The sequence below is a fragment of the Temnothorax americanus genome, unplaced genomic scaffold, assembly GCF_048541705.1.
Source record: "Temnothorax americanus isolate GAGA-0224 unplaced genomic scaffold, ASM4854170v1 Scaffold37, whole genome shotgun sequence".
Taxonomy (NCBI): Eukaryota; Metazoa; Arthropoda; class Insecta; order Hymenoptera; family Formicidae; genus Temnothorax; species Temnothorax americanus.
The window spans coordinates 1,773,977-1,799,116 of NW_027509515.1; the positions used below are offsets into that span (position 1 = coordinate 1,773,977).

General features: G+C 38.8%; 2 protein-coding genes across 3 annotated transcripts in view; one reads left to right on the plus strand and one right to left on the minus strand.

Annotated features, from left to right (window-relative positions):
• Positions 1–3,444: 3,444 nt before the first annotated feature.
• LOC143901934 (uncharacterized) overlaps positions 3,445–25,140 on the minus strand; it is a 32,127-nt gene continuing 10,431 nt past the window's right edge. The window contains exons 3-5 of the mRNA XM_077414565.1: positions 7,748–7,941; positions 7,413–7,632; positions 3,445–6,401 (exon numbers count right to left, since the gene is read on the minus strand). Of these exons, the coding sequence (XP_077270691.1) occupies positions 5,131–6,401; positions 7,413–7,632; positions 7,748–7,903 (1,647 nt within the window). The 5' untranslated portion in view covers positions 7,904–7,941 and the 3' untranslated portion in view covers positions 3,445–5,130. The remainder of the gene's footprint in view (positions 6,402–7,412; positions 7,633–7,747; positions 7,942–25,140) is intronic.
• Verm (LDLa and CE4_CDA_like_1 domain-containing protein vermiform) lies at positions 12,768–21,685 on the plus strand. Of its 2 annotated transcripts, none has more exons than XM_077414575.1 (6): positions 12,768–12,879; positions 13,797–13,929; positions 15,105–15,235; positions 19,139–19,288; positions 19,583–20,505; positions 20,599–21,685. In XM_077414575.1, the coding sequence occupies exons 1-6, from the start codon at positions 12,831–12,833 to the stop codon at positions 20,830–20,832; spliced, it is 1,620 nt and encodes a 539-aa protein (XP_077270701.1). In that variant the 5' UTR covers positions 12,768–12,830; the 3' UTR covers positions 20,833–21,685. The 2 variants fall into 2 exon arrangements, with proteins under 2 accessions (XP_077270701.1, XP_077270702.1); XM_077414576.1 differs by lacking the exon at positions 15,105–15,235 and adding an exon at positions 15,312–15,424.

Consider the following 25,140-nt stretch of genomic DNA (forward strand, 5'->3'; position numbering starts at 1 on the left):
AAGGAACGAATTCCCGGCGTATGACAAATCCGACACGGGTGATTCGAAGAAAGCGCTACTTATGTCTCGACGCATTCTATCCGTCGCCGAAGGGAAAATCGATAGGCGCCGCTGGCCGTGAAGCGAATTACGATAAATAACGGAAGGCTGTTTGTGCAAGGTGAACCACCTTCCTTCTCACCTCACAGAACAGATCGGACGACGATACGTATACCTTTCCAAACAGAATTTCTCTCCTGCGATTCTCTTTCAGAAAGTTTATGACGTCGGAAAAGAAATAATCCCCGCTCTGGATTATTCCGCGTCCCTGTATACGCGGTGTCCTAGAATCTCTTCCGGCGTTAATTAAAATGTCACTCACATTGAGATCTCTAAAGCGATTTGAAGAAACATCGCGAAAGATAATAAGCAACTTTTTCCTTTTAAAGAGAACTGCTTTGAAATCCATTATCAAAGGATGCAAACGACCACGTGTTTCGGGATGCTGCAAACCACGTAGACGCGATTCTTCATAATACCATCTTCTTAATTAACTCCCTCGCGAAACGTGCGACTCGTGATATTAGCTCCCGGGCTGGGTAATTATCGGCGCGATGGTGCCACGAGAGTTAATCTCACAATATAAAGTTTTCTATTTAATAGGATGCCGATGAGAGAGGGGAAAGAGTAAATTCCGCTGTCGACGTGGATGAGATTTTACAAGGAAACGGCTGATAATTTATTTCGTCGCGTTCTCTTGTTGAATTGTCCACCGTACTTAATGCGCACTTTCTGCATTACATTAAAATCGCGATCGTCGATATACCATATCAATGACGCGTTCGAGTAGAATATTTTAAGAGAAAATTTATTATTGAAATCTCTTCTTCGACGATCTATATCTTGCCTCGCGTATATACATGAAAGTATACTTTTCTCGTTAATGTATTTTTCTAATTTATTTCATCTCAGAATTATACTTGAAAACAAGCTTTTATCGTCCGTCGGGACATCCTCTTGCGACAAACATTTTCTCTTTCCAAAACTTTAGATTGCGTTGCGAAAGATAGAAAGAAAGAGAGGAGACTTTATATAATGTATTATAATCTTCTCTTTCTAAAAAAAAATATTATATATATTTTAAATATTAATGTTTAAACAGTTTAACCGTTTTTTCGTCGATCGAGAAGCGAGGCGGAAGGTTGCAGTCACAAGGTGAGCCGCTTTCGTTCCTGTGCGATGATTTTGCAATTAAATTGCCTGTTCGAACGAGAAATGATTCAACTCAACCGTATACGTGTAGTCTTTCTCATATTCCAAGAACCTTAATTAAGATTAGAGTTGTCATTTAAAAAGCCATTTATATATATATCAAATTAAGCACTCAGTGAATTACTTTGTCAGCAGTGTAGGTACGAATTAACGTTAAAAATCGAGAAGAAAATAGGAAGAATTGTCATTCATATTAACACGAGGATGAAAGGGTTCATTGGAGAAATTCTCCCACAATATATCGTCGATAGTTTTGACACTTCGGCGGAAAGATTTGCCCGATTACTCCGCCTTCGCCTTTTTCCTCGTCGGAAAGCGTCGGTGTCTTCGATGGGAAAGTCTGGATAAGGCGAGCCGCACGGCAGCGCATAACGACCGCGAGGAGAGAGAAGCGTTTCGAAATACGAGATGCGCATAATTATGCGCGCCTACTTAGGTGCATCGGGAATGCAGCGACGTCTCCCCCGTTTTTCTGGCACGCCCTGCTCGTGGCCGTGTCGTTTCTACCTTTCAATCGGCGTTTATAGGGTTTTTTTCTCTTTTATTTCTCATAGGAACGAACCACAGCGGCATCCGCCGCGCCGTCTTCGGCCGCTGCGCCGCGCCGTCGCGTCGTCTCTCGGCGAACAAAGCGGGATTCTCCATCGACGAGGAAACTTCGCAAGAGAAATCGCGTCGCACGGACTTTGCGGTTTCGCCTCAGACTTCGGCAATTATGTATTACGTGTAATTGCACGCTTGCACGCGGTTGTGCCTATATAGCTGCAAAATAGATTTCGCACGTAGCGGGTCGTCGCGGTGCGAACATTCCGCGACCTTATTTCGTAACAATTACATCATTACACGTTTTGCAATGTGTATCGAATGAGAGAACGTCAAACGGTCCCGTTGGAAAGCTACCATTTTTTATTTATGTGCACGGCAATCGGTTTTTTGTTTATCATTTGCGTGCGGCAACGCACGATAAACTTGCGGTCTTTTGTGTACGCGTTATTTTCGCCAATTGGCGCGTGTTTCAATATTTTAGACATTTACCTTTCAAATTATACTAGAAGATTAATTTCACATCACGTCGTTTATATTGAAAGTATTAATTTTGTAAATAAACGCAATAATATACAAGCGTATTTTCGTACTCGACATGAATTGAATTTTTTTTATACGACGTATGAAAATGTAATGAAAAAGAAACTCGAATCGTTTTGCGCGTATGGCCGATATACGCAAGGATAAATCAGGTCAGTTAAGTGATCGTAGATCAAAGCACGATTGAATTCCGGTCACGTGTGGCGGAAGAGGGATTGTTCGTATGATCGACGCATACCAGGGACGACGTGATTTTCACCTTGACCGTGAACAGGTCATTGTCCACTGGTTATTCCGGCATATCGCGATATGGTCGACTTTTCGGATCTGTTGGGCTATAATTAAAACGCGTCGCACTAGTTAAAATAAATTAATTTACACGCCTTAACTTGAATTATATAAATATATCGCCAATTTATATAATAAATCAGGATCAATTTATATAAATATACAATTTATAATAAAATAAATTAGAAATTAGTGCTCCAAACGCGTGAAACTTTTGCTTCCAATATATCCTTCAATTTGTACGAAATAGTGTTTAACGAGAGTAATTTGAACAACGATGGATTTCAAGAACTATCTATAAATCAAGGGATATCGAAGACGACAGTTTTTCAACGTTGCGACATCGTTGAATTAAGTTTCATAGATTTGTCACAACTTTATTTGGAAGAGTAATAATTTAAGACGCTATGCTACTTCGAAAATTTATGTTTAGAAGATTTAATACTTTTATCCTTCGAACAACGGAAACTGGGTCAAACTTGACGCGATACTTATTTTTAAATTAAGACTTGGTTGGATATTTTATCGAAGGGTATCAGAGTTTTTACACATAAAAAAAAAAGTAGAAAATTAATAAGTCAAAAGTAAATTTTTGCTATTACTAAATTATTTCTTTCAAGTAATAATTAATTATTATATGTACAAAAAAATAAAAGGCCTTTATTTTCATAATGTGGAAGTTTCAAACAAAATAGTATATTATACTACAAGGGCCGAAAGTTGAATTTTCGGCCCTGCGCGTCATGATGCTCCGAGGCGAAGCCGAGGGCATCATGACGAGCAGGACCGAGATTTCAACTTGGCCCGCGTAGTGCAGGGTTGCGAAACTGGTAATTAAGAAATTAAGAAATCATAAATCAATTTTGATTTGTGAATTAAGCAGTATTTAATTCACAAATCAAATTTGATTTATGAATTACACAAGCTTTAATTCACAAATCAATTTTGATTCGTGAATTACGAAAGCTTTAAATCAAAAATCAATTTTGATTTGTGAATTACACAGGCTTTAATTCATAATTCAAATTTGATTTGTGAATTACACAGACTTTAATTCACAAATAAATTTTGATTTGTGAATTACACAGGATTTAATTCACAAATCAGTTTTGATTCGTGGAATTACAAAAGCTTTAAATCATAAATCAATTTTGATTTGTGAATTGCACCGGCTTTAATTTATAATTCAAATTTGATTTGTAAATTACACAGGCTTTAAATCACAAATCAATTTTGATTCGTGAATTACAAAAGCTTTAAATCATAAATCAATTTTGATTTGTGAATTGCACAGGCTTTAATTCACAAATCACTTTTGATTTGTGAATTGCATCGGCTTTAATTTATAATTAAAATTTGGTTTGTTTATTACACAGGCTTTAATTCATGATTCGTGTTTTAAAGCTGGTATAATTCACAAAACAATATTGAATTCTGATTTACAGGACTTTAATTTACAAATTACCTAATATTAACTTGTAAATTACGACTAAAGTGAACCATAATTACATATTAAATTATTGTGTACATATCACCTCTAATTAAAAATTCAGATTTAAATATTATTAAGTAAAAGGTCTCACATTTAAAACTTTCAGTTAAAGTAAAAAATATATAATTTTTATGTCTACGTGGCCTAGATCGCAGATGACAGCACCCAGGCCGTACGCTCCGTAGTTTTCGGTGTCTAGGTGTTCCAAATTCTCGAATTCGATGTCTACGTTTCCCAGGTCGCCGATGACTTTTTTTTCAAAATTAACACAAATTTATTATCGTAGTCATGTAATAATGAAAACGGAGAGGAAGAGAACGTTTAAAGAAATAATTAACATCCAAATTTCTCTATGTATTTTCTTATATTGAAAAATATGCACATAGTCTCACGACTTATATAACATTATGTAAAATAGATTAAAGATAATATTGCAATGAAATATATATATATATATGTATGTGTATAATATTACAAATATTTACATAGAAACGCATTATTTAATATTTAATATTGTGTATTGTTGTAATTATTATGTTGTGTTTTTATGTTTACTTGTATACTTTTTATATTGATTTAAAAAATATATTGGTTTTTTACACCTAAGTGATACGAATTGCAAAATTCCAAACAATCTTTAATCAAAAATATATTTTCGAAGGTTCTATCCAAAACCTGAAAAGTGGGAATTCACAAGTTACGCATGAAATTATTATAAAAAAGGGATTATATAAAGAATAGTTATACATTACTTTTTTTATATGCTAGGAAATGGCGAATACTCTGCCAAGGAAAGTAAAAAAATTTTCAGTTTCCAATGGTTATTACTTTTTTGCAAAGAAAGAAAATTGCGAATTCTCTGCCAAAAAAATAAAAAATTTTATTTTGGAAAGCAAATTAAGGTTGAAAATTATTATGAAAAAAAGAAATTGAAGAATGGTTATAATTTTTTTTAGCATGCAAGCGAGCTGGCGAATACTCTGCCATGTTTAAAGCTTTACAAACATGTTTATTCATAAATATTTCTTTTTTGAATTTGCCTTGTATAATACCCGCTTTTCAAACTGTGAATCTGATAATCTATTAAATTTTGGTAAATTAAGTAAAGTTGCATATGAAAAAAGCCTTTCTACTGGTGCTGAGGACGGCAATGCAGTATTGTATTTTATAAATAAGTTTTTGACCAAAGGAAATTTTTCCAGAAGATCGAATGAGGTCGACGTTTCATTAAAATACCTCATTAATTCATTTTCTTCTTGTCCTTGTGGAACAAATGCCGTAGTAAGAAACGAATCCAAATTATTTTCGCCAAAATCGAAGAAATCATCATTAGCATCTTGTGATTGTGGAGCGACTGGTTGTTCCTCTCTGGCGGGTCTCATAATATTATGTGCCAACTCTTTCACTCTTTCTTTAGCACCTGCTTTTAAAGCAGACATCCAAGATATTTTAAATCTTGGATGTGTGAATGCAGCTATTGCTGCAAATTCGCCTTTGCCTTCAATATTGAAATATTCACAGAATCTTATTTCTAATTTATTTTTTAAGTTTTTAACTAATGGTCTGCATATTTCAAGGTTACTGCCTTGTACTAATAATTCCCATTTTTTTCTAATACTCAGCAGTGATGGTAAAAGATAACCGTAATGACAATACTGTTCTCCTTGTAATACATCAATCGCTGTCGCCAGAGGTTTACACCATTGCAAATATTCTGTGATGTATTCAAAATCCTGATCCCGTAATGGCTTTGTAGTCTGTATGATACTTCGAACTTCGAAACTCATTATTTTTCCTCTTAATGAATGTATCTGTTTTAACGCATCATATAAATAATTCCACCTTGTTGGAACCGGTCTTTTCAAACTGCATCTAATAAATTTTCTTAACTCTTCTCGTTTTTTTGGTGAGTTTAAGCATTTCCACAGATCTTGACATCTATCCATGGCACTTCTATGAGCTGTTTCAATTCTTGGACATTCATTTATCGCGTTTATAGTGTCTGTAGTCGCAATCAAACTTAACGTGTGACTAGCACATCGGAAATAACGAGATAGCATTGGAATAGCTGAGATTTCATCATTAGAAGTTATAATACTTTCACTGTCTGTCATCCTACATTCATAATCAAATTCATCGTTATCAACATTTTGTGCGGCTGCTTCTGCAGCATCCATAACTACTTTATTGTTTTCATTAGATACATTTTCAGTGTCTGCAGAGGTACTTGCATTTGCACTTGCACTTGCTTGAGCCAAATTTTCACCACTCGATTTATCACTTTCTACAACATAAAGATATAAATTTGTATGATTACAATGTACACATGGATGTATATATGTGCGTGTGAGTGTGTATATTATGTTCATAATATATGATATACAGGAGATGGACAGAATAATATGAACACCTGGGAAATGCACTACTTTTTTATTAATAAGAAATTATAATTTCTGCATTTCCCAGGTGTTCACATTATTCTGTCTATCCCCTGTATATGTTATACGTTATACGATTTATCGTTAATAAACCAGTCATATTAGACTAATTTAGGGGGTTAACCTTCCAATTACTTTTCCCAGGTTGCAACCACGACTATTCCAAAAAATCAAAATTTTTTGTTTACATAACTACAAACTAAAGAAAAAGGGTCTAAAAAATCGATTACACCATGAAAAGTATTCTTTGTAGTTCTCAGATGATGTGTGATTTTTTGGGGACTTTTAATTCCATTTTAAATGACGGAAAAAAATCACCGACGCAACATAAAAAAAAACGATGAAATCGATGGTTTTCGAGATCCGAGTCTCGGACTTTGACGGCGCGTGCAAGCTAAATGACTGACTTGACGATAAATGTTGTAGATCTTTATTGTAGATAATTTTACGCTCTACAAAAAAGGTACGTATAGTTAGTTAATCAATTTGACGTAAAATTATTATAAAGTAAAACTTCTTTTGAATCTTTAACATGTCAATTAATATATTAGATAAAACAACAATGTTTGAAGAAACTATAATAAGTTTCAATGAACTGACACAATTATTCTTAATCTATAGACTTTAAAAAAAATAAAGTGTCACGTTTAAAAATTGGTTGATAATTTAATTTAGAACAACAATTTAAAAATAATTAAAGAAAAGCTAAATATGAAAAAAAATATATCTTACTTTCAAATAACTGAAACAAACTAAAAGTTGTTCAGAACCTGCTTATGGCATATTTTCCAAATTAGATTCATAACCTAGCCGTGCCCGTACTTTTTAACTTTATCGCATATGAATATTTTAATCACCTTGTGAAAAACATTCTGGGTCATCTATACCAAATTCTTGGAAAGCCTTCACAAAGTTAGATCCATTATCCGTAACTGTAGCTATAATTTTATCACATGTTAATCCAAATGTTGTATGGATTCCTTCTAACATCTCCGCAATATTGTCAAACGAATGAGTTCCGGGAAATCGCCTGCATGCTAAAGCTGCCGATTTTCTGTCTAGAGTTTTTTCGTCAATCTGTTGATTAATATTATAAGTTTTTATAAACTATCGTATAGAAATCTAATAATTACTATTTAGTTATGTTGACAGTTAGTTTAATTAAATCTTACGCAAATAACACATTTCTTACCCAGTGAGCAGTAACACCTAAAAATCTCCTATTTGAACCAGTCCAAATATCGGCTGTTGTGCAAACGTAACGTGCACTATTCATCGTTTTACGTACTTCACTGACTTGTTTATTATGTAAGTCATTCACCCTTTTACCCACTGTATAACGGGTCATATGTTTCAACGGTTGATTACCATGCTTGATTTTTAAATCTAAAACAAATTAACATATTGTACATTAATTTTTAATTAAGAGAATTATTTTACAATTTTATTTAAGAAAAGTAACTATAAAAAGTAGAAACTTGCACATTGGTTCTTTATAGTTTTTAAGTGTGAAAGTAGAAACCTTCGCTCACAAAGCTCAGCACGAGCGAAGCGAGTGCTGCTGGTCGTGGGGGCAGGCATCAAATACATTCGAAGAGTCAAGTCTTGTCATATTTTGTAAAAATAAATTAATTCCATTCTATCAAAAATAGATTGTATCGATCAACAGACTTCTTTGGCAACGTATCTGTATTTATTATCAATCGCGCTTTTACATCAAAATTTCGTATAACTTCTTCCTCGTCTACGGATTCATCAGATGACATATTGTTCATTTTTGCTAGATTATTGAATTGACTTTAATAATATTTTAATATTAAATTAACTGACGAGACAGAACAATATTGATGACTATTTTTAAGGTTAAAGGGCGTTAAGGTTGAAGGTTATAGAGGGCGCGCGTGTACTTCTCACAAGGAGTAAATGTTAAACTTTCGTCCCTGCTATTAGGGACGAAAGTACGTACTTTCGACCGAGGTATAAAGAAAACTCTTTTAAGCGACATGAATTTTAGTTAATTGAATGTAAGTCTCAATTCCTTATCTCTTTTTTTCTCTCGGTTCTTCTTCTTGCGGCAATTTTTGAAAGAACGTACAAAATAAATCAATACATATAAAAGACTAACATTCGAAAATTAATTTTTTGATGCAAAAATAGGAGTAAACAAAAAATTGGAAATTTCAAAGACTGGAAGTGTTAACAGGTAGTCAAGAGCGACAATAATCTGATGGAAAGACCCGAGAAGTGTTTAACGATAGAAAACCTGCTCTCACCGGAAAGTATGAAAAAAAACCCCGGAATTTTAATGTGTCACAGCAGGTTTAAAGCTTCAGGAGTCGTCAAGGATTTCGTGTATCTGAATTTAGAAAGGCAAAAAATCATAAATAGCATTAAACAATATATATTACTTAATTATGATGAGGCTGTCAGGTGATATATGGGCTCCTCAAATTATATTTAAAATATATTTTGGAGTTTTTAAAAAGAAGCTTACGTTTACCTAAGGTACCTATTTTTATATTCTCTCTCTTTTTAATTATCTTATCGGATATCTAAGATATCGGATTGTAATCGCTAAAATATACATTTCATCAGTTGCAATCTTGCAACTGACCCGCGCGATCTAAGCAACGATGCTTATCGCACCTACAGCGATAATTATCGCATTTCTAATGCAATAATCGAGATAGCTTGACGCAAAAAACAACGTAAAAAGCGACGAGCCGTTCTCATGATACCTCTCGAGCGACACGCTCTTAAGATCTTTCTGGGAGCACCCGAGGAGTCGAAGGTGAGCCCGCGTCGTCTATCGAGAGATCCGCAGTAGTTCAAGGAGAGAGCGAACAAGAACGTGGCGTATGTAAGAGCGGTCGACGAAAGACAGGATGGTGGGGAAAACACAAGCGAAGAAAAGCTGCAGTTCAGTGCACCGTCGTGGCGGAGGAAAGAAGAGGCTTCGAAATGCCGATTGGCAATTGACATTTATCGCGACCCCCGCGGCCGTCCTAGACGAGATAATGAAAACTCTCTCATCGCGTCGCCCGGTCTTTCTCTCGCCACGAGTAATTCGCGTTTTGCAATCGATGATAAGTTTAGAAGCTCGGCGAGCGCCTGCGATATTTGTGGCACTCTATCGAAAAATGCCTCTCTCAGTCTCGCGAAGCTTCAAATAATGCCTGTTCGTAAATCCGCAGACCCACTTGAGTGGGATCAGCGGGCAGCAAGCAGTATAAATGCAAAATCGACATCGAAAGTAACGCCGGCCTTTAAATTCGTAACAACAAACGACGATGTACAGTTCATGCGATTGCTCTCCGCGCGTATGACCTAGAAGAGGCGAATGTGTATCCGAGCGTTCACAATAATTTTTAACCGGCCAGCTACTTTTACCTGGCCAACCGGTCGACCAGTAAAAGATGAGGTCGATCGGATAACGAGGTCTCGTAAGGATAACGAGAAATACGTTCGGGCTCACCTAGGACACCTCGACAACGGGGCGCGTGTAGGAAAGGGGAGGAACGGAATGGAGAGGCCGACATACACCGCACGCACATCGCGAACACCACGAAAACTGGTTTCCTGCGCGGATTCCCTATTTATTTATTACACGTACGGTGGTGAACGTGTGCCCCCGTCGGCATCCCGACACGTGCATCTCGCCAAGGACTCGGCTCGAGCGCGCATTTAGAAATGCCATTGGGTCCTCACAATGCCTGAGGAAAACCTGGCCGAAATATATGTCGCTGGGATTTCGTTGAATTTTTTTTGCAAAATTCCTAGAAAAATTCACAAAAAAACAAGATATTGTGGAATAAATTAAAATTACACAATGTTACTATATTTAATAATTTTGCAAAATCCTAGGCTTTGTCAGTGAAATTGTGAGTTGAAATTTTTATTAAATTTTTATACTCATAAATATATTATAAATTATATTCACGAATATAAATATAATTATATAAATTTATATTTATATTTATATTAATAATTTGTATTCATTCCACAATATCCCGGTTTTTAGGCATATTGTACTTCTGCGACGCTCGCCAAGGAAGAAAAATTCAATGCGTTATATATGCGTTGCATGAAAACAATTATGTCACATAAATTACGCGTGTCTAATATAATTATCGATTTATACTACCACTCCGTCTAACGGCTCGAATGTATCTTTTTCTCATTACGTAATAAAAATACAAAAATCCGTGCTAGATTGATGCTGATTCCATGCAAATTTTAATCGTTTATAACGGTGACGCTTTTTATGGTTCGCCATCGTGTCATAATTGCCGGTGCGACTGAATTCTCCGCAACGTTGTGTAAGCGTAATTCTGGTATCATAAGTCAAACGTTAGTTTCAGCTGGGCAATTATCAAGCAGCGAGAGATCTTCCGCATTAGAGCGAGTTTCATTGTGTGGTTTTTCGTGTCGCTTTCGTGACATCGATACAACGACCTGGCAATACACAATTGTGGCTTTTTTTTTAATTCTTCGACATTGAAGAAGATCTATATTTTTTTGCACGTGTCGCGCGGCACGCTCGTAACCTGAATTTGGAATAAACGTCTTTCGCCGTGTCGCGACGATGCAAATATGTTTCGCGTAATCGTACGCGTCCTGCGATGTTATTTCGCCCGCGACGACACAGATAACCTTTGCTGTGTAAACCGCAAATTTATTGGTCGTCGAGTGGATCATCATTATCGTCTCTAAAGCGTCCCGAAGGTGCGTCTATTAGAATAAAAGGATCTAGCGACGATCGGATCGCTAGAAAAATAGATGTGCTTCTGTCCGTCCCTCCCACATTTAGATACAGCTCGGGAACTCGATTTTAAACGCTACATCGGTGCGCTACGTTGTTTCGAGGAAACGCATTTTCGGGGCCGTGGCAATGGATTTCGCCGAAAGGTCAAACGCCTCTCGATACGCAGGAAACTCGCCGCGCCTCACTGCACATGCAAATACTCTTCCGGAAGGATTCATCGCGTGGTTATGTACTTAAAAGAATTGAATCATTAACAATTTCACGGAATCGCGAGCAGGCAGTTAATTTCCGTGCGCTAGGAGCGATTCCGCAATCTCGCATACGCATGAAACGTTACATCTGAAATTATATCTCTCTTGTGTGCACGAACGACTTTCCTCTTCCCACGCGCGCGCGCGCGCGCGGATGTTCCGTTTTCAAGCGGGACTCTCTTTAGGCGCCGTGACGCGTTGCCTTAACGGAGCTATAATATATACCTTGAATTTTTTTACTTTGTTGAATGTTGAATACCCCGATACTCCTCGATACTGCGCCTTAAAATGCTACTTAAGTGCATCGTCAAGCGTGATTCCCGCATGAAAGTAACGCGGCGCGAGTGACACTTTCTCAGGTTTATGAGTGCAAGGCTTCATTCGCAATCGCTTTCGGGACATCGTAACGTTTTCATGAGGATCATAAAAAGAAGTTTCGTAAAAAAAGATTCCGTTTTCACTTCTCGACGTGCGGCGATCAAAGTCACGGCTCGGACCTTGAACAGCGACACACTTGTATATTGAAGAGTTATCTCCATTATAATAATCGGTGCTCAAACATAAATCTTATCAGGATTTTAAGTGCTGATTCTCCTAATTCACTTAGGTACCCAAAACAGCGTTATAAATCCAGCTTTTAGATTCTACTATATGCAGCATTCCTGATGCGATTCTTGTCCGAAGCAGAAGCTGCTAACCGATTCGCCGAGTTAAAAATGGTTTCCACGTCGGACAAAAGTCGGTGGCACATAAATAAGGAATAAAGAATGGAGCCAGGTAGAAAATAGGATCCGCGTGCAAACGATTAATTTTGCATTCCATCCCACGTTCGAGCCGCGTCTCATCCGAGTCTCATCCCTTTAAATCCTAGGTTTTCATTTTTCCTTCCATAATTAAATCTCCGTTTTAGAAATTATACTTATAGGTTTCAAGATTATACTATCTTCATGTCTTTCCTTCGTCTAAGTCAAATGAAGTTGAAAGTTTCACAAAGAATATTATCATAATAAATGTAATAATTATCAATATAATATTGTAACGTCGTCATCGCGCATGTAATAATTTAATTACTCATCGATATTTTTCGTCTTCTCTGATAAACAGGACCTCGCTTCTTTGTTGATGTCCTCCTGAGAGGTGGCAGCACTATCCGGAAGGTGAAAGTCCCACGACGAAGAGGGAAGGAGTGGTGGTGCACATATAGAGGGGCGGAGAGGGCGCGGCTTGTCCAGACGTTCTCTGTCCTGACGACGACGACGATGTCGCCGAAGTTGATATTTCTGCTGGGATCTCTGTGTCTACTCGCCGGTAAGTGCAATCTATTTTATTTACAATTTAACCGTGCAAAAATTTTTCGCGTCGCGTCCTTGACGCCTATATTCGAGTTGCACCATTCACAGTCATTAAAGTTGGAGTCCGATTTTTAAATCGCTATTTTAATAAAGTAACTATGGCCGAAGAAGTATAGAGATATGAATTTTAAAATTATTGGAAATCGTAAGTGTTTGAATATTGCGTAATAAAGTAAAAAAAAGATGCCGTCAGTAGACATTGAAATATTGAAATTGTAAATAAAGATGAGAGAGAATTTTTGAAATCGACGTTGACAGCGCGCATTACAAAAAAAGACAGAGAGAGAGAGAGAGAGAGAGAGAGAGAGAGAGAGAGAGAGAGAGAGAGGGAGAGATAAAACCTACTTTGGAGAACCCCACTGTCGCTTTCCCCTCCCCCGTTGCCCTGACATTTTCAAGACTTTCTACTTCTACCGGAGTTCACCGACCCCTCCTTCGATCCGCGATCGCGAAGCGCACGTTCGTGAACCGATCGTGACATTTTCAACGATTAATCGAATTCACCTCCGCTTTGTCCCCGTGCGAAATGTCACATTCAATTCCGCTTTGAAGTCCATCTTCGATCACGCCAATTGATCCTAATATCTACAACAACGTTTACTATCATCTACGGATATTTTTATTAAAGATTTTCGTCAGCTTCTCTCAACGCATAAGTTATTTAAAAATTAGGACGACCTTTATCCCCGAGAATCCTTACTACTGAATTCTGCAACATAATTTATACAATTTCTAAGAAATTTTATTATTATTAAACGTCGTGACTGTCACGCGAAGAAGCTATAAATTGAATTTAATAGAAAGTGAATGGCGTGACTCATTCGTGACACAAAATGAGCATTATTAATCAGTAAATCATATTTTTGTCCGCAGGGACGCAGGTCAGAGCGCAAGATGACGAAGGCGGCGACGGACTTGACGCGAACGCCGAGGAGCTTTGTCAGGACAGGCCGGGCGACGAATACTTTCGCTTGAGCGTTGAAGGAGACTGTCGTGATGTCGTGAGGTAAGTCGCGCCGTATTATTTCATCCACAAATGCAGGATCGGATCGAGCTAGTTCAGTGCAGCACCGTCCCCGAGCAAAACAATATTACATAAACTTATACTGTTTCACGCAAAAAGCAATAAAAAAATTCAAGCACCGGTTTTCCAAGAACTTGAAGAACAACCGGCAAAAGTTGTCTCCGCGCTTTACATGCATGATTATAATTATATCGTTTTATGTAATGCGTTTAATTCACAGCGACCGCGGGTGATTGGAATCGCGTAAGGTAATTATCGGGTTTTTAATAAAAAATAAGCTAGCTCGCTGACTCACTTCCGCCTGTACCTCGACTTATATCACTGACTCTACCGGTCGCCAGGAAGCAGACTTGTCAGACTCAATCACTATATACTTTCCCCGGATCGCGCCGGTTCTAATCTTGCCAATTTAATCATATTCGTCCACTTTTATTCACACATATGTTCAAGAGAACTTTGCTTAAAGTTATTAATTGCCCGTTAAAAGAACGCAGGCAGCGAGACGCATGCGACATTTTGGTTATCTCTCGTTCGGCAGAGACAGAGAATGTATAAGCTCCAAGGGCACCCGGTTTTGATAGAACGCATAATAAATATCCCGGAATGCAGATGACGTCGATGACAATAGGTCATCGGTTGGTAAAAATAACGTCAATCGTATTATTCATTGATCCAGGATGTGACTGATCAAGAATGCTTCGATCAAATTTTCCAGGACTCAAGGCGATCTGGTAGATGCAGCCCCGAGACCAGTTTAACATTTCCCTTGCCATTTGATATTTTTTATAGTCGACACGAATAAGCTTTCCTTTATCGCATTTCTAATACAGCAATCATCGTGCCTTCGTTTGTTCAACTACTTTCGTTCACGCGAGTATACGATCGGCAAAACCTAAAATTACGTCAGCGGAATACAATAGAAGCGCATAAAATCTATATTACTCATATTACGTCGCGACAATGGCTCAACGCGTAACGCCCGTTTATAATATGTCGATGCACATATACTTGCTTGTTGTATAAACGTATTGTTTCATCTCTATTGCATTTCGCGCTTAATTATTTTGCGAATCGAAGGGAAATTCGAAATTACTGCTCACGTTCGTGGCTACTGCAAGGTGCGTGCGAAAAGATTTTCGATATGAGAATGATCTTAGGTGCGACAAAGCGACCGAGATCGGGGTGACCAGGCTGGCGACGGTGCGGTGCCCCACGGGTCTCGCGTTCGACATCGAGCGGCAGACCTGCGACTGGAAGACGAACGTGAAGAACTGCGATCAGCTCGAGAGTAAGCGAACGTCACGTCTTTTTCCCTAGTTTAGACTCACGCAGGCACCCTTTGTTTTCTGTCCCGGCTCCGGCAGGTGTACAAGGTCCGGCCTGAAGCAAATCACGTGTCCCAGCGGACTGGCCTTTGACGTGGACAAACAGACCTGCGACTGGAAGGGCAAAGTCACCAACTGTGACAAGCTCGAGAGTAAGTCGGAGAATCGGCGATGGCGACCGGCCAATCTCGCCGGTCAGATCGCCGATTCCCCTCGTAGACTCGCAACGTAGCACGCACCGTTCGTATATCATTAGCAACTAACGCATGATACCGTTTTCACGCACCTAAACGCAGTCTCGCATCCACGATGCGCAGCGACCCTGAACGTCTCTGAACGCTCATCGAGAGGTAATCGAATAAAGGATGAAATATAGAGATACCGTTTTTGGAAATGAAATTTTCTCAAATTGCTCGACAGTCTTCGCGATCGATCACGATTTTGTTCCGATAACGTCGTTACCCAATTACGAGCAAGAAGTCGCTTCTTTTAATCGCGATACGAGACATTGCGCAACCGTTTTTTTGTTACGTAAGCAACGTGGCTCGAAAAAGCCAGCTATGCGAAACTTTCCAACGACGCGCGAATGCCATTAAACCGGAAAGCGCGCATTAACACGACGACGAGATTCGACGGACGGGATTCGACGCGAGATTGATCGCGAGTGAGGAAATAAGGGGGGGGGGAATTTGCACTTTCAGAGCGGAGAGCGATTAACGATCGAAAATGCCCGGGTCCCCGATACTTTCGAGAGACGTTTCACGCCCGCCGCGCCGCGGGGATTTCTCGCCCGACCACTTTCGTCCTGAAGCTCGAGGCGAGTCTCGATGGGGGATTGGTTTCGATTTTCAGCGAAAGTATCGGGGCCCAGCGGGGGCTCCATTCTATGCCTCATCGTTTCGAGCGAAACGAAAACGTTTCAGAGACGCGATGGTCGTGAAAACATCGAGCGGCTAACCCGGTTTCGAATCCTCGAAACTATCTTCCCTGTATATTTTTCTCATGCAATTTCCACGACTCACCGCGCATATGACTAACAAAACTGCACTTTCCAATGGAGTTGGACGAAGAGACCAGTTACGTTCTCGATTCCGTTCCGGTTTGATAGTCCACCGTCCTCGTTACAACTATTTACAAGATGGTTATTAAATATTTTATACGCGTATCAGTTAAACTTTTCTTTTCTTTACAATCACGTTGAGAATTCCTTCTGCTGAAGAATCTCTCTTTTCACGGAAGGCAATTTCAACTCACGCTAATTCTCCCTCGCCGCAATTGAGTTAACCGTACGTTTAATGTGATATTTGATTCTTGCGGTTTCGTCCAATTTTTTACTGGACTTGCTGTCAGCTTAACGTCGGTCTGTCGTCAAATCGTTAACACTAATGTTGCGTGCCGGTGCGCACGCGGAAGACCATTACGCTTCCGCGTTACGACACTGTTCCCTTGTGTGAGCGGCGATAACCGGTAGCGAAAATATTTATCTCGCGCGAACGTATATTAGACATATCTCGTTTAACAACCGCAGAGGCATTTACTTTTGAGTGACGGCGTTCGAAGTCGGTTACTGAGTAAGCGGATCTCGCACTGAGTGATTTCCGCCGTAAAAGATCACGGGGGGGGAGGGGGAGAGAAGAGCAAAGTTTGCGCAAAGGCGTGCATAAAGTCACTGCATGTTGCAATTAGCGCATTGATAAATCTTTCCACTTCGGGGATAATCACGATTTTTGCCACCGGTGTTTCAAAACGTAATTCCATTTAACGCACTGCTGCGTTCGATTCTCATTCCACTGAGTACGAATTTTGTGTTTAGATAAATTAATTCTGATACCTCGAACGGCCATCAGATAAACTTTAAAAGTATTAGAACATAATCGCGGTATTTATTTCGCGTCGTACGTTACCGCCAACGATGCAAATTTCAAATGTCACGAGTCTTTCTCCGCAGTTTTAAATACGAGTCAACATTGGCACGCAATAATTTTCTAACATTTAGGGATCTCCCTTCTCCCCCTAATTCGCTCCAGGTACGAGGTTTCACGTATTCGTTCGCCGATCTTTCTCTCTACATCCAGATCGGTTTCGCTTCGGCGATCTGGCCTCCTTTACAGGAGTAGCTCCTCGCTACTCGAACAGTCGTCTGACCGGCTCGCTTTTACTACTGAAGTCTCGCGCGCGATCAGTCCGATCGTCTCATTGAGAGAGAGACTTCTCTTTCGCCAGTAATTCTCGTATCTCACGAGCGTCAGACGACGAGAAATGGTAACGCGACTTTTTCACGTCCATTTTCTGTAATTTCAATGTCTGTCGCAGCTGTCGATCGGTAAACAAGATTTCGCATACTTTCCTTTGATCACAATTACGGTAATTAAGCTAAAAGGTGTAGGAAACAAGAATCATCGATTTCCAAGCGACAGAAGAATCCACATGGAGAGTTTTAACAAATTGAATCTTCACGAATGCGAGTTAATAACAAAAAGAGATGACGTTATTCATTTCACGTTTCATCAATTAATTCTGAAAATCGCGATATCATCAAACACGCCAAATTCCTCCATGCCCACGCTGCTTTACACTCTAATTTTATTTTGCAATAGTTATTCTCGCTCCTCTAGTTTCGCTCGCACCACATCACATTTCCAAAGCTCATTTTTTTTCTCTCTCTCATTCTTTTTTCTCTGCCTCTCTCATTCTCTCATACACACGAATAACGGCTTGCGTGCATCGCTGCCAGTCGACGAGGCAGACAAATGCCGAGTCAAAGTTTATCTTTTGGAGTCGCCGTCGAGCGAATGATAAACAGTCTTCCTGCGAAAACCGGTAAAGAGGTTGCAGGACGAGCCGTATACATTTTACCCTTTTGTGGATAACGAAACGAGAATAAGCTTTGAGAAGCGTTGACCGACCGACAAAATGCGCACTTTGTAGTGGACGGCAAATGTAAAAAAAAAACGAAAAAAACTGGAGGACGAAAATAAAAAGGGACGACAAACGAGACGAGACGAAAGCCATTCCGACGGAGGAGCAAAATAAGAAAAAAGAAACTTGGAGGGCAGTGGCGTAGGAACGAGCACGTCTGTCAAGGTGTTCTCTTCTCCGAAAGAATTGCGAGAGCTCGAAATCCTTGAGCTATCTGTATATATACATATGTGTATATACTTCGCCACCACGCGTTAAAAAAGTACACAGAATAGATATTTAATATGTTACTGTGTTCGCGCTAGGGTGGACAAGATAGGCTGCGGAAATTGGGTGGCATGAATTAATTCAGCACGACCTCCCCCCAGCTTAACCGTTTTATCTTGCATCTTCGTATTTTCGCCAAGTCTATTATGTGGAACGACACACGGTTCCTACGCTGCTGCGTGTAAATAAACGGGGAACAGTCGCATTCGGGCCTTGATTACACCTGTAGCTGGTCAAGTGAATTACTTAGAGCACCAACAGCAGTTAGAATTTCATATTCAGTAGATAGCCATAAAGTGCCCGTTACGAAATCTTAATTATTTTGATTATACCTTGATTATATATCTATAGTTTTCCACGTGAATTGCGTGGAGCATGATAACAATCTCATACAATATTCGGTAATCTGCCTTAAACCATTTATTACGAGATCTTTCATCTATTTTGGTATAATTAATTATATCGATGTAGTTTGAATCAATACTTAATAATGAAAATAGCGCTTTGAACGATAATTAATTGATATACGTTATGGTCGATTGATTGAAAGCGCATTATTGTATACTGGGCATTCTGTGGTTATTCTATTGATATTCGATGGATTCCTATACACACCTGCTCAATATTTTGGATGGTAGTCAATTTGTGGACGAGCGTCTAACGGAGATTGCGTTTTACAGAGCCGCGTAAGGTCTTGCCCATCCTCAAGACCGACGAACCCATTTGCCCGGAGGGGAAATTGTCGTGCGGTAACGGCGAATGCGTCGACAAGGAACTCTTCTGTAATGGCAAGCCCGACTGCAAGGACGAGTCCGACGAGAACGCCTGCAGTAAGTGTTGCAACGTACAATACTGCTTTCGCCTACTGTGATCGTGTGATGTTAACACGAGCCGATCCCACATTTGGATTACAATCATGTTGCGCAATAGAATCGGCGTCGAGCGTAATTATTAAGCTATTGAAGTGGATGTATAATGATATATCTTTAATAACTTCAGTATCAAAAGACGGCTCGACACGTGTATAATGGCGCTTTAAGTTAAATTCTTCTTAAGTAAAGAAATTATTTTAATATTCTTAATCAATACATGTTATTGAAAAAAAAAAAACACCCGTGTTACAGCCGTGGAGACCGATCCCAATCGCGCACCGGATTGCGATCCCACGCAATGCGTCCTGCCCGATTGCTACTGTTCGGCCGATGGCACCCGTATACCCGGCAACATCGATCCCCAGCAAGTGCCGCAGATGATCACGATCACTTTCAACGGCGCCGCGAACGTGGACAATATCGATCTCTACGAGGAGATCTTCAACGGGCAACGACAGAACCCGAATGGCTGCCAGATTCGCGGTACATTTTTCGTTTCTCATAAGTACACCAACTATTCGGCGGTGCAGGATCTTCATCGACGCGGTCACGAGATCGCGGTGTTCTCGTTAACGCACAAGGAGGACCCGCAATATTGGAGCCAGGGCACGTACGACGACTGGCTGGCGGAGATGGCCGGCGCCAGGCTGATCATCGAGCGTTTCGCCAACATCACCGATGGCTCCATCATCGGCGTGCGGGCGCCCTACCTCAGGGTCGGCGGTAACAAGCAGTTCGAGATGATGGCCGATCAGTTCTTCGTGTATGACGCCTCCATCACCGCGTCTCTGGGGCGCGTGCCAATTTGGCCGTACACGTTGTACTTCAGGATGCCGCACAAGTGCAACGGCAACGGCGGTAATTGTCCGTCGAGGTCGCATCCAGTCTGGGAGATGGTGATGAACGAGCTGGACCGCAGGGACGATCCCACCTTCGACGAGTCCCTGCCGGGTTGTCACATGGTCGACTCCTGCTCCAACATCCAAACCGGCGAGCAATTCGCTCGTCTGCTCCGACACAACTTCAACAGGCATTTCAACACCAACCGAGCGCCACTCGGTCTTCACTTCCACGCGTCCTGGCTAAAGAGCAAGAAGGAGTATAAGGATGAGCTGATCAAGTTTATTGAGGAGATGATCGCCAGGAGCGACGTGTACTTCGTTACTATGGTTCAGGTGAGAGATCGACCTTGCATTATTGACAATCATTGATGCATTCTTCATGCGTTAAAAATCCAAAGTTTAATTCACATCTCGTTTCTCTTCCAGGTGATTAAGTGGATGCAGCAGCCCACTGAGCTGTCCGCGCTTAGAGATTTCCAGGACTGGAAGGAGACCTGTGACGAAAAGGGTCTACCTTACTGCTCGTTGCCCAACGCCTGCCCTCTGACGACCAGAGAGCTGCCCGGCGAGACCCTGCGTCTCTTCACCTGCATGGAGTGCCCCAACAACTATCCGTGGCTGCTGGATCCGACCGGCGACGGCTTCTCCGCGAGAAAGTGATCTTATCATCCGCGAGACGAGCAACGCGCCGACTCGTCGACCGGCCGCGCGATCCGGTTATCAAAGATCGATCGTTTTTCCGGCAAGTCCGGAAATCCACGTCGGATAAAAATGTGGTAATCGACCACGGCGCGAAACGAGGGCGCAGCTCTGAAAGACATGGAAAAAGCAATCGGGCGACGAGCGCGTTGAGGCGCGAGATTTCGGCGTGGAGATCCCGGAATCGTTTTATCACATAATTAAAAAGCGGTCACACGCTTGAAGATCGAGCCGTAATACTAATGTTAAAGTGGAGCAAAGCGCGTCTCTGCTTTCGCGAGGGAAAACGCACCACGCCCGGTTTCTCTTTCGCGCGCATAACTATTATTATTATTTATGTAAATTAGAATCGGTAAAATCGCACATCGCCGCATGCGGTCGCGAGGATGGTCGCGTATCGATTTCTCATAGGAAATGCCATCGCGTACGATCGCCGACGAAAACTCGCGGGAAAAAGCTCTTCTCTTTTCTATCCGTGTGACGAGAGCGGTGAGCTACATCAGTCTTAAGATGCGACTCTTGAAAATCGATGCTCGACGAGAACGAGACAATCCCGCAGACATCTTACTTGTACATACCACCGGATCCTTTCCCCCTTCCCCCTCAATTCTCGTTCTTGTTGTTTTCTGGAGAGTTATATATACGATAACAGAACCTCGCGACCGGTGAAGCGAAAGACGAAAAACTAAATGTACCATCCCGTGCCTCTCTGAACATGTACTTCTTAGAATTTAAGCAACGCGCGACATTCTATAAGTACATAATTTTTAGTCCTTATAATTTCTCCGAATAAAAACTGTACGTACAAAAATAATATGTGGGTATATATTACATACTGACTGTCCCGCACACACAATCATACAATATATTTTATATATATAATCGCTATAATATAATAATAATTATATCAAAAGATCTCATAATAAAGATCATAATACTGGATGTGATGCTTTATAGTAAAAAAATTAAATAATATATAATAACATAAAATTTACAAGTTTAAGCCTGTAATTGAATGTTTAAATCTAAATATCTATAAACTATAAAAATCTTTAAAGATTGATTTCTGCATCATATTATATAACTAATAATAAGAGAAATAAGATCGTAACGATATACAAACAATTAGAATCAAAAGCCATGCAATCCAAGCTTAGGTTTTTGAAAGCCTTATATTAGTTTCTGTATACATATATGTCTATATATATACATATAATTTTTCCAACGAACTGCGCGCCGATTATTTGTCGGACTTAAAACACAGTAATTGTTAGAATTAAAAACCCTTCCCTCCCCGGAATTAAATCGACTCGATTTAATTATCTAAAAACTGTAAAGAAATTTTACCTAACCGGTTATTGCGATGAATATTATACCACATGCCTCGGTGGTCGAATTGGTACGACGCCCTACACGGAATAAGGGAGGTTCCAGGTTCGAACCCTGGCTGAGGTAATATTTTTCGCAATAAATTTCTTTACAGTTTTTAGATAATTAAATCGAGTCGATTTAATTCCGGGGAGGGAAGGGTTTTTAATTCTAACAATTACTGTGTTTTAAGTCCGACAAATAATCGGCGCGCAGTTCGTTGGAAAAATTATATGTATATATATAGACATATATGTATACAGAAACTAATATAAGGCTTTCAAAAACCTAAGCTTGGATCGCATGGCTTTTGATTCTAATTGTTTGTATATTATATAACATTTAATTCTGCAAGAATGTAGAAATTAAATCTAATTTTTGCATTTTAAGAAATTGGTTTTAACTTCTATTCTGCATGTTAAGGAATTAATTTTATCTTTGATTTAGCCGTCGTATATTCTTGCGAGATGCAACACATTTTAGCTTCCCTTTCAGGATATTATTAAGCATTCTCACCACGACAAGATCATCATAGAAGGGAATTATTAAAATTAGGTAAAAAAGGGGCTTACATTGTCTCAAAAAATAAATAAATAAATAAAAAGTTCATCTCTCTCTCTCTCTCGCTGCTACGAAATATTTAATATATAGATAATTATCAAAATTATTTTTATTTTACTCATTTTCTTAAATATCATGCTGTTTCTTTATTAATATTTACTAGCACTTTTTCTGGTAAATAATATTTACTAACAATTAATATTTTTAAGCAACAACGCTATTTTTGCTGAAAAAAAACACCGGCCCAAAAAGATTATTCTATTTACAAAGTGAAATTTCATGTAATCCCATATTTTTAAGCAAAAACTTTTACAGAAAGAGTATTCCTCTGTCAATAAAGTGGACTATTCATCAAAACTTTATTACATATTATTCTAACGGTTTTCCTCTTGTATTAAGAGGAATATGTTTACTTGAAACGGAATATAATCTGTATACAAGAAGAAAATAATATTAAGAAGAGCAAGATTGTAGATGCAAAAAATTCCTCTAATTGTAAAAATATTGTGCTTAGAATATTTTCCTCTTGATTTTAGAGGATTTCTCTTGAGGCCATATATAAGAATAAAATCCTTTAAGATTTAGAGGATTCTGCTAAAACTATAATTCTTTTTTTGGGTGAATATATAGCTTTGACAGCCTTTATATTTTTAATACACTTTCTTAGGCACTTATTTCTAATATTTTTGTTTATAGTAGTTTTTTATACTTTATATATAATTCAGTATTTTATTCTCTGTCTTCCTGTACTATAACATACATACATTTTATAATGCATATTATCTAGCGAGCATAGTATGCCTTTCTGAAATGCAAAACGTAGAAGATCCATTAATTTATCTAAAATATAGATTAAAATGTTGCTTTTTCGAGTTATAACGTTTTGAAAATCCAGCGTGCGTGCACAATTTATGAATGAACGCGGCATGCATGTGTACGTGGATACATGTAGCACGTGCTATTACTACACTACTTCGACCAGCTGATCAGCTGATCAGTATAGTCACGTGCTTTATGATTAAAAGAGCGAGCCAGCCATATTCATCCCTAGATCAAGATTACAGATCGATATCTTAGGTTGGAGAAAAAATAATCCATTATTTTTTCGTTTATTTCAAGGTTTTATTTAACATAGTTAGGATTGTTCGATTTGGGTCAATATGCACACACCGTTTTGTTCTACAATTTGTTGCCATTTCAAAGGTAATTTTATGATACCTCTCTCATAGAAGCCATGGTCCCTACTTGTGCGAGGTGCATCTTTAACATCGAAATTACCGGAACGGAATCGAGAAAAGCAAAATTGCGCGCGATTGGCTGTGACAGTATCGGGACCATAAACACCATTCACAATTTTAGCCGCCTGGCTTGCATTTTCGCCTTTATATCGAAGCAAAATTGTAAAATATATCGAATTTTCTCTTTGTTGACGTCCATCGCGCTATAACTCACAACTAAATCGACCAATCACAAAACAGTTATAGAATAACCTTTGCGATTAATACATAACGTGATATACATATATCACTCTAGCCATCTAGCGAAAAAATAATGGATTACTTTTTCCCCAACCTAATATAATCGTCTATATATTTTTGCACAGAAAAATCGCAGCAAGCTGCATCTGATCTCATTTTAAAGCGGATGCATTATAAATCTAATATTAACAGAACAAAATATATTATATTTTGATCAAACAAAGAATTTACATAAATTAATTTATTACTAATACTTTTTGTATGTGTTAAAAATATGATAAAAATACTTAAAGAAAAAAAGGATTAAAAGGTCTTCATGTTATGTGACTTTTTATGTCTATAGCGCAGAGAAATGATCAAGAGATACCTAAGCTAAACTGATAAATTAGCACTTTATTTTTAGTGTTGAACAAATATGTAATCTAAAGCTAATGTGTATGAGTTGGAAAATCTAACATATATATAAATTATGTAGAAAAAAATTATTTTTAACAACACCTCCACGGAAAGTTCGACTTTCCATGTCTGTAGAGGCTAACATAAAAGCAATATCCATAGTATGATATTTAAGATCGTCTTGAGATTCCATAATGCAGCAAAATATTTCTCTCAAGATCGTTCTTGAAATAATCTGAAATACAAGAATGTGAATGTTGTTCAATTTTATTTAAAGAAACAAATAAAATAACATAACTCTATATCCATTACTATACATTCACTATCGATAAATATAATCAAATTAAATATATATTCTTTATTATATTTTATATTATTTCAATAATTGGATTGACTAACTTCGTTTAATAATCTACGATTTATGAAATCTAATTTTAAATTTTAAATTTTATTTTTTAAATCTTAA

Bases quoted from the DNA above. Each gene is read 5' to 3' on its own strand.
- Verm (XM_077414575.1), top strand. From the start codon at position 12,831: ATGTCGCCGAAGTTGATATTTCTGCTGGGATCTCTGTGTCTACTCGCC. The intron at 13,930-15,104 runs GTAAGTCGCGCC...GAATGATCTTAG, and splicing joins GACTGTCGTGATGTCGTGAG to GTGCGACAAAGCGACCGAGA. The intron at 20,506-20,598 runs GTGAGAGATCGA...TTTCTCTTCCAG, and splicing joins ACTTCGTTACTATGGTTCAG to GTGATTAAGTGGATGCAGCA.